Here is a 17,492-nt window from a genome sequence, read left to right as displayed (position 1 = left end):
ATTTTTCCCATTTTTAGCTGAATTTGCTTCTGACTCCTAATTGCACTTTAGTTCTGGCTCCTGAATGGGATTATTATAGGATTAACATCTTGCTCCCGTTTACAGAAATGCTCCTAAAACCAAATACATTTTAAGTATTTAGACCTAGGCAGCTTTCCCAGAATATTTTTGTTACACTGCTTTGAGTAGGGAGAGATGGAGTTCACACATGGAAAGACTGCACATAATTAATCTCACTAGTTACATGCTGTGTCTCTGCCAAGTCAGGCCACTCACCTTGCCTTTAGGCTTTTTTGTGGCCCAGTCAATGTCAAATACAGTTATCAGTCATTGTGCAGCTAGGGTGTGGTTAATGTTGTCAACAAACTAATGTAGTGAGATAACAATTGGGGTGTGTCTTTGCTGATTGTTATGTTTTAATTATTTTGCTCTTTTATGGTACTTGCACAGCTGTGCACATGTCTCTTTGTTAGGCTTCAAATCACTAATCGGCTTAATATTGAAAATGCATGTTCAGCCATAAAACGACAGACCATTTGTGCAGGTAAAACTCTGAGGTTTCTACTTCTGATGTTCTAAACCAGGGGTGTCAAACTCAAATTCATCGGGGGCCGCATCGGCAGTTTGGTAACCCTTAAAGGGCCGGTTGTATCTTTAGGACTATGTGTCCACTCTTTATTAGCATGCCACCTCTATTAGATAATAATCGTCATATATATACAGCATCACTCTCGGACTCCAACAAAGTTAAATTAGTGACTTTAATAAGTAATTTATTTCTATATACACAAAATATCCTGGTACTCCCCTTAGGAAAAAAATAACTTCCCTGGTTCCCTGGGCTGGCCATTTATTTACTAATATAAATATATTTTTGTGCCCCCTCATTCTTTTTTTTACTTTTCAGCCCCCTCCTATTTAATTTGACATTTGTGCTCCCTTTTTTTTTTTACTTTTTTTTGCTCCAGCCTCCCCCCCCTTATATTTAATTGTGCTGTGCGGCCCCCAGCCCCTGTTGTAGTTGAGGATGTTTTGTCCATGGCTCCCCTCCCCTTAAATTTACTTACCTCGAGTCTGGCTGCCTGTGCCTGGTGCTCCAGTGACAAATCGCTCCTCTGCTCCTTCTGCCGCGTGCTCAGCCCGACAGCCTCAGAGCAAAATCACTTCCTGTCGGTCTCATAGCAGCAACAGGCAGCATTGCGATTGGCTGTCTGTTGCTAGGCCACCCGAGACCATTCCTGGGCCGGAATGGATGCAGACGTGCAGGGCGCTGCGCCGCTGCTGCCGCTGCATACATTACATTTCTGACAAATGCCATTGCTGCCTACCAGTGCAGCCACCGCTACCCGCCGCGTACGGCGCACATTGAAAAAAAAAAAAAAAAGAGGAATTCCTTATGCCGGGCAGATGGCGGCGGCTGTGCGGGCCACATTAGTAGGTCTGGCGGGCCGGATTCGGCCCGCGGGCCTTGTGCTTGACACCTATGTTCTAAACCATTTTGTTCTAACACAATGTGAAAGCACTTTAAATAGACATGAAATATACAGTGCATGTTATATTTTCTTGAAATATTGTGCATCTTTTTGTGTTTCCAGCTTAATATCTCATCAATTAAAAAAATCACTGTTAACCAAAAAGTATTTCTTTAACAGAGTATCATGACAAGAAATAAACCATGTTCTACAGAAAAGCTTGATAGTCCACAAGGGACCCTAGATCAAGGTAATATGAAACAAAATTATTTCTAGTGATGAAAAAACTTCAAAAAAAAAATATTTCAGTTCACTGCTAGTGGATACAGTTGCATTATTATTTCATAGAGATCAAAAGACCACAAGTGTTTTCAAATATGGAAAATGTCTCTAAAGCATAGAGATTCTAGAAAAGTGTTGGCATTAGTAGTTGGAAAAATGTTCTGCACCAGTAGTGTTGCTAAAGGTTTCTGTACCCTAGTAGTGAAGTCTGTGCCAGACCATATTGGTTGTCTCCTGCTTCCGAATTTTCATATGAATGTCTTTAATTGATATCCCATAACAGGGGTCCTGACTAAGAAAGCCCATTTAGTGCTAACAGTTACAAGAAAGTTACAAAGCAGCCCCAAGTGTGTGTAGTATACTGGGCCATAGCTAGCAGCCAATAATTTTTCACTTTATAGAAGGATTTTTATCATGTTTCTCTACATTAAGGCAGTCTGGGGACTTTTCTTATTTAAAGCCAGGAAATATTTGCCAACAACAAAGTGGGGCTAATACAGCAGGGAAAGTAGTTTTACCATCTGGTGCAGCTGTAAGGCAGGGGTGGCCACACTTTTGTAAGCCGGTATCTACTTTTTGTACACTTACTTACCGGTGAAATTCACATTATGTCACACAACATGAGCCAAAGTTCACATAAGGCCACACAATATGATCCAAAATGTACATTTTACCTAACAATATGAGCCAAAATTTACATTATGCCATACAATATGAGTCAAAAATCACATTATGCCACACAATGGGCCCTTATTCTGATTGACGCGGACTTTACCGCATACTTTCGGATCGCGTCTTTTCGGCGTCTGCGCATGCGTGGAGAACGCCACGCGCATGTGCCACGCCTTGACTCCGTACCAGTTCGGCCAAATCCCGTCCAAAACTGTTCCCCGCAATCAGTCGGGAAATATGGGCGTATTATGGGCGTCATGCGGAATGACACATGGGCGTAGTTTCAAAGTGGGCAAAACGGGGCGGAAACATGGGCGGATACGGGGGAGTACACTTATGTTGGGGGGCGTACATTCGGATAGCACTCCGAATGCACGCGATCAAAAAGGGCAGAAATGTGCGGTGTCCACAAGTGTACTATTGCTTTGCGGACACCACTCGTTCATGCGGTAGGCGAACGTACGCCTAATGACTACAAGCATTAACACCTGAACCCAATAGAATCGACTCCTTTACTCATTACTCACTAATAGGCCGCTTGTCAGTGCTTTAATTGAAACCATTGCTGCTTCAAGGAAACCTTAGTAATCCCCCACATATGCTGTACTTGTCCCACACTTAAAAACTGCTAACAATGGACATGACTGAATATTAATACTATCAATACACATGTGTATTCGACATGTACTCATGAAACCACACATTTTTGGGTAAAGTAAACAAATTTATTTGTATACATGTCACAGTCAATGCCACTGTGATGCAATGACCAAAAAATACAAAATACAAAAAAGAAACAACATGGCAGGAATGTAGCAAAATAAATAATAATACAAAACAAATATAATTGCACACAGATGGACTCCAGCACCTCCTATGAGCCACTGCACATGCAGCCAGTGGGAAATGAGGATGCTGCTGGCCCTTCTACAGCAGGGCAACCTGCACCTGTCCATTCTACAGCAGGGCAACCTACACCTGGCCCTTCTGCAGCAGGCCAACCTGCAGCTGGCTCATATGCACCATCAGCAGAATCATTTGGAACACAACCGGGGACTTCACAAGATAGTACCATGGCCATCACTTCAAGTACAGCTGACACTAATGGCAGGCAAAAGAGGGCAACAGGGGAACCAAAAAGGACATATGAAGCAAGGGCTCATCTGGTTACCCTCAGCACGTGATTGGACACAAGAAGCTGACACACACAGCACAATGGAAGATTTGGGACCACATAACGGTGGAGATTAATGCAGCCACAAGTTCATTTGCGACCACGTTTGGCCTTGGTAGGCTCCTTGGCCTGTGCAGCAGCTCTTCGGGGACGGCCAGATGCTGGGGCAGGTGGAGCAGATGATGTTGAGGGGTTGGCTGGTCTACCCCTCCTGCCAGCAGGGAGTGTTGCCGGTGGTAATGCACCAGAAACGGATGACATTAGGACCCTGTTGCTGGTAACCAGCTCCACCATAAGCTCATTATGGTGGAGGAGGAGATCATTTTGGCGGGTGGCTTGCTCGGCCAGCACCTGAGCACTTGCAGCCATGGCCTGATGTGACTCAGCCATGGCCTGCATGCTCGCAGCGATGGCCTGCTGGGTGCTGACCAAGCTCGCCAGGATCTCCTCGGTCCTATGCATCCGTTCTGATGCCAAGTCTCCCTGCTGGTTGATGTCCCCAAGCATCTGGGCCAAGGCGGCCAAATCGGCTTGGGCCGATGGCGGCTGCTGCTGCACAGGCCTACCACTGGGGCCAGGTGGCACGGACTCCTCCACCTCCTGAGCAGAGTCGTCACCAAGCGGTGGGGTGTCTGTGGAAAAAGATAAACACAATTAGGAGACATTCTAAGATAATTACTTGCACAAGTTTATGGCATGACCAATATTTACCTTCCAGAAAAGACGCAAACACTTCAGCTGGGGCCTCGCTATCCATCGTGCTCACCCCCCTGATCTCCTCAACTGATATACAGCTCTCGGCCATCAACTCCAGGGGGGTGAGCTCTAGCCCTGATGGCATGGGCCCGGCCCCAGATGTCTGGCTGTGTTCCCACCGCTTGGTCATCTTCCTCTTCAGGTTGGTTTTGAAGTCCTGCCACCTGCAATGTAAGTTGACATATTAATACATGTCACTCCAGATGTTAGCTGTTGCAGCCATTGCTCTGTGCTACATATTACGACATGTGATTAATGTCCGAAAGATAATATTACATGCAACTATGATATCCACCGTTACAATACACATTCACAATCACCCTACTCTAACTCTCACCGAAATAACATGGCAATAATGTATGTGTATCGTAACAACCTCACGGGCCATTTGCAAAATCCATCTAAGCATCAATTCAATCATTACTTTGCTATTACTGGGCACATGTATCACAAAACAACTTGCCTCTTCTTCACATGGTCCGTCTCACGAACTTGTGGCGCTACTTCATTAATCTCTGCCGTTATCTGTTCCCAAATCTTCCATCTGCGTGTGTGTGTCAGCTTCTCCGATGGACACTCAATCCAATCACGTGCTCGGGGAACCAGGATGGCAAGCTCCTGTGCTTCATATGCCTTATTTTTTTTGGGTGGTTCCTCTGTTGCCCTGGCTCTCCCCTTGCCACGTCCTTGGCCACGCCCCCTGTCACGTGTCGCTGCACTTGAAGTGCTGGCCATGGTACTACCTTGTGAAGTCCCCGGTTGTGTTCCAATCAATTCTGCTGATGGTGCATATGAGCCAGCTGCAGGTTGGCCTGCTGCAGAAGGGCCAGGTGTAGGTTGCCCTGCTGTAGAATGGTCAGGTGCAGGTTGCCCTGCTGTAGAAGGGCCAGCAGCCTCCTCATTACCCACTGCCCGCATGTGCAGTGGCACATAGGTGGTGCTGGAGTCCATCTGGTCAAATAGTTGCTGCAGATCTGGGTCCACCTCTGGTTGTGATCCAGACATGTTAGCAACAACATGGTCACCTTCTAATACACCTTTATATACTGTTTGTGTATCCTGTTTGGCGGACATCAGCGGCAGCTGCGTTCCGTGCGTGAGCGTACGTCGCTGTTTTTTCGCGCCGCATACGGTGGCGGAAATTCCATTGTGTAAAACCTGGCGAAAGTTCTACATGAAATACTGGGCACCAATGCTAACATTGCATAGAATCTTCTGATACACCTGTGACTATTGCACAATACACATGCTATTTGCTAGCATGACATGACATTTGAGTCATGACTACTGTGGTATTGTGGCGTTTGATTGCAAGCTAAAAGTAGCCCAATCCCTTAGATAATCCAGCCCACAAGTCATGCAATACTCATCTCTACTATTATAGACCACACATGTGAGAGGCCTATAAATAGTGACTTGCTGCTAGAATCATTTGTCTCCAGATCTGGACTTGTCAGGGTCTAAGGTAAGCTCTTCCATGCTCCTTGTAGATATGATATCCATTAACAATGTAAGTGTATGAATGTATGCACCATTGCCTCACTGACTACAGATTGTTGGGTCAGCAAAGTGCGTGTAGCATTATTGCAACATGTCACATGTTCACTATTTCACTCACAGGTCTTAAACCTGTGTGGGTTCATCTATTGCAGGACAACATGTCCCAGCAATAGATGAAATGTCTCATAGTACATGATGTCGGCAAAAAATGCTGACACCTTTATCTGAGTGTTTGGGACGGTGTGTATTGAGTTCATATTATTGTGTCATCATTATAGAGTCAAATGGATCTGAGGGATTTCACGGGGCGGCCATCTATTGTACGTATTGAAGGCTACAAATCTATTTGTAGTGGGATATGGCCATTATGTGCATAGGTGCATCAGTATTTATGTTCATTTCTTTATAGGTTGCTGAAGCAATGATGCGCTACATGGAGAGGAGGCTAAGGGCACTTGCGGCTCTCCCCACTCGTCGGCCAAGGAGGCCAGGACGTGCTAGAATCTATCGCACACGGGTGACTCTGTTTGCTATGCCCGATGATGAGGTACTTACTAGGTACCGGTTACCGCCACATGTCATTCTGGATCTGCTCACCTTAATTCAGAGCGATCTGGAACCTCTACACGGGATCACGACAGCAATTCCGCCTCACACACAGCTGCTGGCGGTGTTGCATTTCTGCGCCTCAGGATCATTCCAACAAGTAGTGGCAGTACTTGCTGGAATATCTCAGCCGGCCTTCTGCCGAATCCTGAGGCGTGTGACGTCGGCCATGTTCAGGCGCAAGGGGCACTTCATGGCCATGACATTTGCCACCGAGACCCTGCGCAGAAGCCAGCAGGCCTTCCATCAAATTGCTGGCTTCCCTAATGTGATAGGGGCTGTGGATGGCACCCATGTACCATTTGTGCCTCCATCTCGAAGTGAGAAGATATATAGGAACCGCAAATTGTTCCACTCACTGAACGTGATGGTGGTATGTGGCCCATCCATGGAAATTCTCGCCTTCAACTCGAAGTTTCCCGGAAGTGCCCATGACTCTCATGTCATCCGACAAACCGGGATATGGCAAAGACTACAAGAGCTGGAAGGCCGTGATGCGTGGGTTCTGTGTGACTCCGGTTACCCATGTACGCCCTGGCTACTTACGCCGTACAGCTACCCAGCACCGGGCCCACAGGAGGCATTCAATCGGGCGCATGTTGCCACCAGGCAAGTGGTGGAGCGCTCAATTGGCCTTTTAAAAGGTCGATTTAGAGTGCTCCACCGCACTGGTGGTGACTTACAATATGCGCCTCAAATGGTGTCGAGGATCGTGGGCCTGTGTATATTTTTCCACAACATTGCTGTGCGGCGTGAGATACCCTTTGATGAGTGGGAGGTACCATCTGAGCCGCAAGATCCGCCCATGCGCCCATCCCGCGCCCCTGAATGCCGGAGGGGATACCAGCTGCGGGACTCTGTGGCGCAAAGATACTTCAGGTACATGTTATCGAGTTGACAGAACACACCAATTGTAGTCAAAATCAGCCCTTCAAATAAGTACAGTGTGTTAGTTGTCAGTGTTACAAAACTAAAATTAGCCAGCCTGCCCTCCTAATGGCAAAGAAATAGGAGATATTTATCATATGTGCTTAGTTTTGGGGGAAGTTCAATATAGGTGCTAATTATTATACCTTGTACAAGGGATCTTATGTGTTTGTTATATCTTCATTATTGTAGTTGATACTATCCCTGATGACTGGTGAGTACATTGATTTATTCTCTAATGTGTTGGGGATTTTTTCCTGTGTTGATGTATGATTTGTTTGCAGATATATATATATATATATATATATATATATATGATATTTGAATTTATTCACATGTTTCAACATTTCAAGGAGCAGGCAGGCAGGCAGGCAGGCAGGCAGGCAGGGCTGGTGTATAATGCTGGTCTCAGGATACCTGCAAGTATGTGTATGTGTCTTTGACACATAAATGTACGCATACACATAGATGCATAGAGTAAGTAATGCTAACTACAGCTATGCGTTGCTAAGCTATAGCACGCGTTGCTTGGCGGAGCCAGGCGTCATTGGTTTGGCTAAGTGCATACACACTGTGTTTTATATATATCAGATTTGTTCATTGCCATACATCAGCACTACTGTTTTTAAGGCATGCGAATTTGTCACCATTTGTGTTGGCGCAGAGACGCTGTTCATGTAAAGATGAACAATAAAGTTATTAACACAAATAACTGTGATCAACCAATGCCACCACCTGATTGGTTGATAGATGCCATTGTTAACATGGCGGAGACACGAAGGGCAGACCCCTTTACACATGCGGAGCTGAGGGTTCTGGTCTCCGTCATGGAGACAAGGCTGGGCCGTGCGGGGCCCTTTATAACTAACCGCCATAAGCGGAGGGCATATGCTGCGGCAGGGCGCCGTATTTACGCCCGCACTCGGGTGCGGAGGTCCCTCGGGCAGCTCGAGAGGCGGTGGTCGGACCTCCGCAGGCGCCAGCCCCAGCTATTGCAGCAAATCAGGGGCGAAATTGCTGAATGTGAGTATTTTAGCTATGAAATTTCGCACTTACAACATAGCATATATAAACAATAACATGTGTCTCATGATAAGTGGGTGTCCATGGGTTTAAAAGTCAATAGACTGTTATGTGTGCTTCTTTCTGGTTAACATGCAGTCATGTGGCTTTTATATGTAATGACATAGCATTGAGGATTCTGATGCATACAATGTGCCAGATCTAATATGTGTTACACATTGATAAATGCCAGGGTTGTAATGTTTGAACAAATTACTAACAATCACATAATAATTTAAATGTCACATTTTTGAGTCCATTAACAGTAAGGAGCTACTTGCCTGCATCGTTTGCCATCATTATCACCCTTCCATGTATGTCTTGTTATGGATTAATACATGTGCCCCAATGACCCGACATTGACCATGATTTTTTTTTCTACCACACAGCACGAGCCCGAGGCCGACAGGCCCGTGAAGAGGCCGAGGCAGCCCTGGCCCAGGAGGAGGCCCAACACCCAGAGGAGGAGGTGGCGGCAAGGGTGGAGGAGGAGGAAGTGGAGGAGGAGGAGATGGTGGAGGAGATGGTGGAGGAGGTGGTGGAGGAGGAGGAGGTGCCTGAGGAGGTGGTGGTGGAGGAGGTGGAAGAGGAGGAGGTGTTGGTGGCGGAGGAGGAGGTGGAGGAGGAGGTGGTGGTGGTGGAGGAGGAGGTGGAGGAGGAGGAGGTGGAGGAGGAGGAGGAGGAGGTGGAGGAGGAGGAGATGGTGGAGGAGATGGTGGAGGAGGTGGTGGAGGAGGAGGAGGTGCCTGAGGAGGTGGTGGTGGAGGAGGTGGAAGAGGAGGAGGTGTTGGTGGCGGAGGTGGAGGAGGAGGTGGTGGTGGTGGAGGAGGAGGTGGAGGAGGTGGAGGAGGAGGAGGAGGAGGAGGAGGTGGAGGAGGAGGTGCTTGTGGCGGAGGAGGTGGACGTGGTGATGGTGGCAGAGGAGCTGGCGGAGGAGGGGGCTGAGGAGGCCACGGTTGCCCCAGAGGAGTCAGATTCAGAGGGGGAGGAGGCGTGCCAAGCCCCGGAGTCCCATCAGATCGGTATGTTTACATAATGCATCATTCATGAAGTAGTTGTACTGGTATTTGTTATGTAGCACTGGTGATTAAAAATTGTGTTCCAATACTATTCATATAGACCCCAAAGTGGGTAGCTACAGATACAGGTACGGGTTAGATGGGGTGTCCAAGGCATCCCTTTCATCCAGGACACCTCTCAATTACACAGGTTTGTGGGATGGGTTGGAGCTCCATTTTGACTGCCACATAACCGTTGTAGTTAAACAGGATCCTGGAGTAAAGGGATGAGTGGATCATTTGTGGATTAAATTCACCTGCTGCAATCGTAGATTATGACCCATCAAATAGTGGAATCTATATTGTTGGTGAATGTTATTTATAAACTCTAGGATGTATGCTATAAATGGAGTATGGGCCGGCCTACCTTGGAATGGAGTCAGAAGTTGCCAGTGTCCCAGGAGCCTCCTCTACCTAAACACCCCCTGTAGTTCAGATTGTTTTTTTGCCGTCACAGAATTGTAGGTTGGTTTAGACAGAATTATGATTTTGAGGATGTGTACTGTGCATTCCTGACATTTGCATAACTCCCATGCCACGAACCATCACTGAACTTAGACTGAGCAGATTGTGACAAGTTCTTATTGACGGAGGCCATGACATGCTTGTCATTGGTTAGTCATGGGTGGGTTGTGACTGAGAAGAAACACTATGACTGTTATGTCTTCTGCAGAGTAAAGGGTAGAGGCAAAAAAAGACAGTATGTAGTAAATAAGTTTGCATGTATGTATATATGTATGTGTCATATCTATTTATCTATGTGTGTCTCTATCTCTCTACATAGATAGATATATATATATATATATATATATATATATATATATATATACACACACATGTCACCTAGCATTTGTGGAATTTATGTCGCAGTATGTGAAATGTATGCATGAATAACATGACTAATTTTTGCCCCTTTGACATGCCCACAGATGACACCACACCGGCAGATGAGGGGGTGCGTGGGGCCCTCCTGCGGGCGGAGCACCACTTGAGGCTCCTGCTAGCCGACCTGCAGGACCTCAGAGATCTGCTGATTTAATTTATTATTTGATATTTTTTTATTTATATGTTCATTGTGTTTTCTAATAAATTGTTTATGCAAGTTCACAGTTGTTGGTTTTCTTTGCACATTAAACAGTATATGTGTAGATTGTTTATAATCTTTTACACAGGGTGTAATACAAACCATTGCACTTAAATTGCTGTAAGGGTTAATGTGTGCAATGCATGTGTTAGGCATGCTTGTAAGGATATATTGGCATCTAATTGATTCCAATTCCAAATAAGCAGTTTTTTATGAGGATAGGTAATTGAATAAGTGGGTCATGTGATGTCTTGCAGAAGATACTTAATAGTGGGTTGTTTGGCGTAAATACTCCGCTTACGGGCGGTAGCACCGCTTGGCTCCCGGTCGGATGCGGTATTTCCGAGCATACTCTGTAATACTCTGTAATACCGTGCAGAATCGGAGTGTTTCTCCCGCACACGCATGGTTTGTATGTCGTCCGTAAACACGCCCTGTTCTTAAAGAGTGAGTCCGTCCGAATGCGGAGGACACGTGGGCGTTTCTACGGACGATGGCCGCACGCGGCAAAACACCGTGGCGTGCGGACCGCTCCGTAAGAATGCGGGAATATCCGCACCGATCTGAATAAGGGCCAATATGAGACAAAATTCAATAATGCCACACAATATGAGACAAAATTCAATAATGCCACACAATATGAGACAAAATTTACATAATGCCACACAATATGAGACAAAATTTTAATTACGCCACACAATATGTGCCAAAGCTCACATATTGCCACACAAAATGAAACAAAATTTACATTATGCCACACGGAATGATACAAAATTCGGTACTTGTGTATTATCAGGGTATCCTATCATACCCGATTTATCGGCCGATTTGCGGCCGATTTGTGGCTGATTTTTGACCGATTCGATCTGCGATGCGATTTAGCGGGCGATTTTCGTCCGATTTTTTTTTTGCCGATTTTCGGCCATTTCCTGCCGATTTGCATGCTATTCCATCCTTGCACACCCCCACGTACTATGCGATGCGATTTTCGGGAAAATGCCCCTGATTGTACAATTAAATATCGCATAGCATTGCATGCCAGCAAGTGGCATGCGATGTGATTCGCAATGTTAAATGCACCCCCATTGTCAATGACACCCCCACTATCAACGCCAACCCGAAGCGTGGCGAGCCCGCGAGGGGCGGCGGTACGCATCCTCCGACCGTTTCATACCCCCACTATCCACGTCGGCGTGGAGTTGACTTTAGATAGTGTGGCGAGCGCAGCGAGCCACCAAGCACGAAGCGTGGCGAGCGCAGCAAGCCCCGCGAGGGGACGCGGATTACTTTACATGTATTGCGTGTCCGCTCGCCACGCTTCGGGCTCGGTGGCTCGCTGCGTTTGCCACACTATCTGAAATCAACTCCACGCCGATGTGGATAGTGGGGGTATGAAAAGGTCGGAGGACGCGTACCGCTGCCCCTCGCGTACCGCTGCCCCTCGCGTACTCGCTGCGCTCGCCACGCTTCGGGGTTTGGCGTTGATAGTGGGGGTGGCGTTGACAATGGGGGTGCATTTAACATTGTAAGCACCCATCAGGGTGCTTGTACAATTAAAAATCGAATCGCATCACATGCATCGCATGCCGCTATATTGCATGCGATGCACTACGATGGAAATCGGGGGTGTGCAATGATGGAACAGCATGCAAATCGGCCGGAAAACGTGAAAAATCGCCCAAAAATCAGCCGCAAAATCGCATCCGATTTTTGCATGCGATTTTCGTCCGATTTTCGTCCGATTTCGTGGGCGCCCTGATAATACACAAGTACCCAAAATTCACATAATGCCACACAATATGAGACAAAATTCACATTATGCCACACAATAAATTCAGAGATCGAGTGACAGCCTGGGACATAGGGAGTGACAGCAGGGACAAGGAGAGTGACAGCACCACATAACAGCATATAAAATATATTATATATAAAGCTCCATCACAGCCAGAAACTAGGATGAACTTACACCTGTGAAGAGACCCCCTTCCCCTTGCCTCTTTACAAGTTCATCATAATTATATTTTTTAAAGGGGGGGGTGGCACTAAACTCCATCCCATTCAACTGTGATGAACTAACAGAGAGCCCCTCCCCCTTCATGACAACTATATTTAAAAAAAAAAACCTAGGGCAGTGGTTCCCAAACTTTTTTGAATCATGGCACCCTAGAGCATCAAAAAGTTTTCAAGGCACCCCTAGGCCAAATGCTTCTTATTGAAAAATTCAGAAAAAAACTATTAAATTAAGTGCATTGTCTTTATCTGTCACAGTTATCTAGTGAGGGACAATATTTGCTTCTGTTTGTCAACATATATTAAGATTGGCAGCCACAAGCACTGGTTTTGCCTGGTACATTGACCATAAATAATATGAATTGATCTTGGTCCACCAACCCAAGGCACCCCTGCAAGTGTCCTGAGGCACCCCAGGGTGCCTAGGCACACAGTTTGGGAACCACTGCCCTAGGGGCATAATAAAAGCCAACTATCTTACACTTAGTTGGCTGTCCAGAGCAATGCTTGATTGCTGCCACCGCTGTCCTTTCCCCACCCTGTTGCTGGGTCTGCTCTCCGCTGTTTAGGCTTCCCGCCAGCCAGCATTGAGCTCAAAGATGCTGGCTGGCTGAAGCAAGGTCCTCAGTACTTCTCAAAATGGAGGGCAGATAAGTATGGCTGGCAGTAATATACACATAGGGTGAAATGTAATAGGGTGAGAGAATCAAAAAGTGAGAGATTTGGGAAGAAATCTCCAGGTTTTTTTTTTTTTTAAGTGGCAATCATTTACACTGCAAAACCAGTTTGATTTTGTAGTGTAAATGATTGCCACTTTAAAAAAACCCTGGAGATGTCTTACCAACTCTGTCACTTTCTGGTTCTCTCACCCTGTTACATTTCACCCATAGAGTCAAATTCTGAGGTGCCCGTAAGGCAAAAAAACGAAGTATATATGGAACAAACCAACTTGCAATGCAAAGCACTGCATACATGTATTGTTTTTTTGCATGCAGGGCATTGACCTATATATAGTGGGTGCATGGTGCACAGTACCCTGTGTGTGCAGTATCCAGGTCCCTTGGTGAAGGGGGCACACACCACATACTCTGCACCCATAATTACACTAGCCTTTCTGGACAGCAGAAATCACTGGGAAAATGGTGTGTTGGCAATATAATATACATTTGTGTTAGGACACCATTCTAATATTTAAATCTCTCTACACACCTTTACATCTGCCCCACCTGCAGTGTAACATGGCTTTGCCAAGTAGCAAAATTATTATCTTTTTTTTTTGCTTAGCTTCAAGCTTAGAATCCAGCCCATCGACTTTGTTTCCTTGTCATGGGAAGGCAGAGTGGGGAGAAGGATGACATGATTGTCCAGTGCTCAGAGGGGCTTTCTAAAGCCTCTCTGCTCACTACATGTGCAATGTGATTGTGGTTGCCATGGTAGTTATACAATACTCATAGCATCCTGATGAAACAACCAGTCATCTTCTTGAGATAGTGTTCGACAGTGATTTATATATGGTAGAAAGGGGGCTTGATTCTTTAAACTCTTTCTAATATGCTAGCTGTGCTCTCAAGTTTCTTATGTGTCTACATCCATATTTTTCATAAACCTATGTTTTATAAAATATGTTGTTAATTCCTTCATAATACAGATTAAATGCTACATTTAATGTTCATAATTGCAAACTTAAAGATAATATACATACTGTATGATTATTGTTGCAGACAAGTCACACACAGTGGAGACCTTCAACCCTGATGAAATGAATGTTCTCAATTCAGATGCAGTCATGGATATCTACAGGGAGACTCCCCAAATAAAAGTACAAGAGTCAGATAGTTGTGTACGGATGACAGATGATGCCTCTCTTGACTGCTCTCACATTGAGAGTTTGTTACCGTCTGGACAAGAAAACCATAATGGTGATGAGGACAATGATGATGGAAGGATATCTGAAGAAGAAATAAATATGTTAACTCAAAGTTCCCATACAGAGGAGAAGATCGGCGGTATGTTCTTTTTTGTGTTTGATCCATAAGGGAAAATACAGTAAACTAATATTATTGGCAGTCACTCAGGTAAATGAGCACTTTCATCTACAGTGACATGTAACACTTCACCTGAGCGCTTGTCAAATGCCACAAACATGGGGTGAAACGTAATAGGATGAGAGAATCACAAAGTGAGAGATTTGGTAGGAAATCTCCCGTTTTTTAAAGAAGCAATCATTTACACTGCAAACTGGTATTGGAGTGTAAATGATTGCTGGTTTTAAAAATGGAGATTTCTTACCAAATCTCTCACTTTCTGATATTAATATTTGTTGTTGGGGATAAAGTGCTCATCACTACAACCCCTTTTTCTGACCTAATCACACCTAGGAATGAGGGACCCTGGTGAAGACCCACCTTTTAGGCAGAGCTGGGTTTCTGGCTGAGTACACTTTGTCTGCACAGTGTTTGTTATGCTATGATTACATAGTCAAAATTGCTTAGAAGGTTTGCCTGAATCGCTACACTGTGTATTTGGCGGCGGCTCCCGGGGCTGGCAGGTGTAGTGAGCTGTCTCTCTGACGGCTTAACTACATCTTGATACACACGGTCTTTAGCCAAAATCACCCAGACTGAGTCCCGTGTGTGCATGGCTTGCCACTGATTGTAAATGACAATTAGATTTATGGAGTGATTTATAAAAGGTATTTGAGTGCCTTTCCTTATAGGGAGTTTTGTGTTTGTTTTTCACATTACATGGCTTGCTCTAGCCTGCTTTATCCTGACTCTGTTAAAAAAGCAGTATCAGAAACACATATTACTGTATATAGGACACGAGTACCAATGATATCACTCTCAGGGTGTGATTCATGTTTGTACTACCACTTTCAAAATAATGCTGTAACATGCAAAAGCAGCCATTATTTACCCTGCACATAAAAAATAATGTCATTGCTCCCCATGCATGGCAACATGGTTTGTCCAGACAGTTACTTGCTTTAATTACACATATAAATCAGGCCCCCAGTTCATATGGACGAATGTGCATACTCTATACCACAGTGCTGTGACGGAAATGTTAGCTTATGTAGAGTAACAGGCCATATAGAAGGGCTATTTATGTCAGTGTTTAACTGAAATCTGTGTTTCTGTATAATTATATAATAATTTATTATGAGTGTTTAATGATGATTGTTTATGCTAATCATATTTATTCTTGGTGCCACCATGTTTACAGAGCTTATGCAGGCTGAAGAGAAAGGTAACGGCTCTGTGCCATGGGCAGTGTATGGAGTGTACATCAAAGCAGCTGGCGGAGTTTGCATAGTCGCCATGAATGTCATTCTGTTTGTGGTCACCACAGGGAGTGCAGCCTTTAGTAATTGGTGGCTAAGTTACTGGATCAAACAAGGCAATGGGGTAAGAAGGGGGATTTGTCATTAATGTGTGTGCATAGCAGTTACAAAGGTGGCACAGGTTTTGGTATATCTGTATTATCAGGGCGCCCACTAAGAAAATTGCTTAGCGTGCCATTCTGCGTAAGAAAATCGTATCGCATGCGATGCAATTTCCCAATGTAATTTATATACTGCACTCTTGCCGCGGGTGCGATGCGATCGCATCGCATGTGATCACACCGCACAATCGCATGCGATTGCATGCGATTTTATAGGGTGCGATGCCTTTGACTTTGCTATACATTTGTATGAGATGCAATGAGATTTAGGCACCCCCCCCACTATCCACGCCACCCCGAACATGGCGAGCGGCGGCGGAACGAGTCCTTCCAACCTTTTCATACCCCCCACTATCCACGTCGGCGTGGAGTTGATTTTATATAGTGTTGCAAAGTCAAAGGCATCGCACCCTATAAAATCGCATGCAATCTCGATTTTGCGGTGATGTGCGATGCAATGCGATTGTATTTCACCGCCCGCGGGTAGAGAGCAGTGAATAAATTACATAGGAAAATCGCATAGCATGCAAAAAATCGCATGCGATCCAATGTGATTTTCCTTACGGTGCCGTATGTATGCTAATTGGGCGCCCTGTTAATACACAAGTACCCAGGTTTTTTTTTTCTTAACTGAATGTATAATTAGTCTCACTTGTTTAGTACTATGCAAACTGCAAAAGTGCAGGACCAAACCTACTTTTCTATTTGATCAAGTGCGCCTAATTGCACAACAGACACACATATCGGTTCACTCCCTGATTATGATAAAATAATGTAAAGTGCCGTTAAAAAAGAATACATGGATGTTGAAAAGCAAGCTTGTTCTCATTGACCACTGCTTTGAGGTAGCAGTGATATCTGATTGTGTCAGTGAATTTTGCAGACAATTGATTTAATATAAGTTCTGAAATTTGCACTCATGAAAAAAAATGGCACTTATCAAGGATTTTATTTCTCTTGCCTCTGGACAGGTGAAACATAATCCCTGATAATGTCGCTTTCAGCTTCTATTTAATTACCTCAGATGAGCTGCCAGTCACATAATTTACCTCAGCTAATTTAATGCACCCCATAGTGGTTATTGTTTATATGTAGCCATGTGATTTGCCACAGACCATGTGACTGGAAAAAAAAAAAACTATAATAGGGGCATGTATCAAACAAATGTGGAAAAACCACTCAATACTATAATTTTCATACGTTTACCACAATACATATGGTTCTTCATTTATTAAATTGGTCCACAGCAGACACCGGAGATAACTGCTGCGGACCGTTGCACAGCAAGCCTTATAGAATTCGGAGGGGCTGTGATCTGCCTGTGTGCTCCGTGAGCCGGTCCTGGTTACAGAAATACGGGGGACAAAAAGAATAGTAGTCCCCAATATTCTTTCAGTATTCAATATTTAACAGCTAGCAGCGTAAGGCTGCAAACTGGGGACACT

At 45.0% G+C, this 17,492-nt stretch overlaps 1 protein-coding gene across 2 annotated transcripts in view; it reads left to right on the top strand.

The window, feature by feature from the left end:
* The window catches only part of LOC146057371 (ATP-binding cassette sub-family C member 5-like), a 136,434-nt gene that overhangs the window by 67,862 nt on the left and 51,080 nt on the right, over positions 1–17,492 (top strand). For both annotated transcript variants that reach the window (XM_083168519.1, XM_083168520.1), the window contains 3 exons: positions 1,653–1,722; positions 14,325–14,609; positions 15,829–16,010. In XM_083168519.1, coding sequence (XP_083024645.1) covers positions 1,653–1,722; positions 14,325–14,609; positions 15,829–16,010 — 537 coding nt within the window. The remainder of the gene's footprint in view (positions 1–1,652; positions 1,723–14,324; positions 14,610–15,828; positions 16,011–17,492) is intronic.

Source organism: Crinia signifera, chromosome 2 (assembly GCF_055691185.1).
Source record: "Crinia signifera chromosome 2, ASM5569118v1, whole genome shotgun sequence".
Taxonomy (NCBI): domain Eukaryota; kingdom Metazoa; phylum Chordata; class Amphibia; order Anura; family Myobatrachidae; genus Crinia; species Crinia signifera.
Note: the sequence above shows the minus strand (reverse complement) of the source record. Positions and strands in the feature narration are given on the sequence as shown.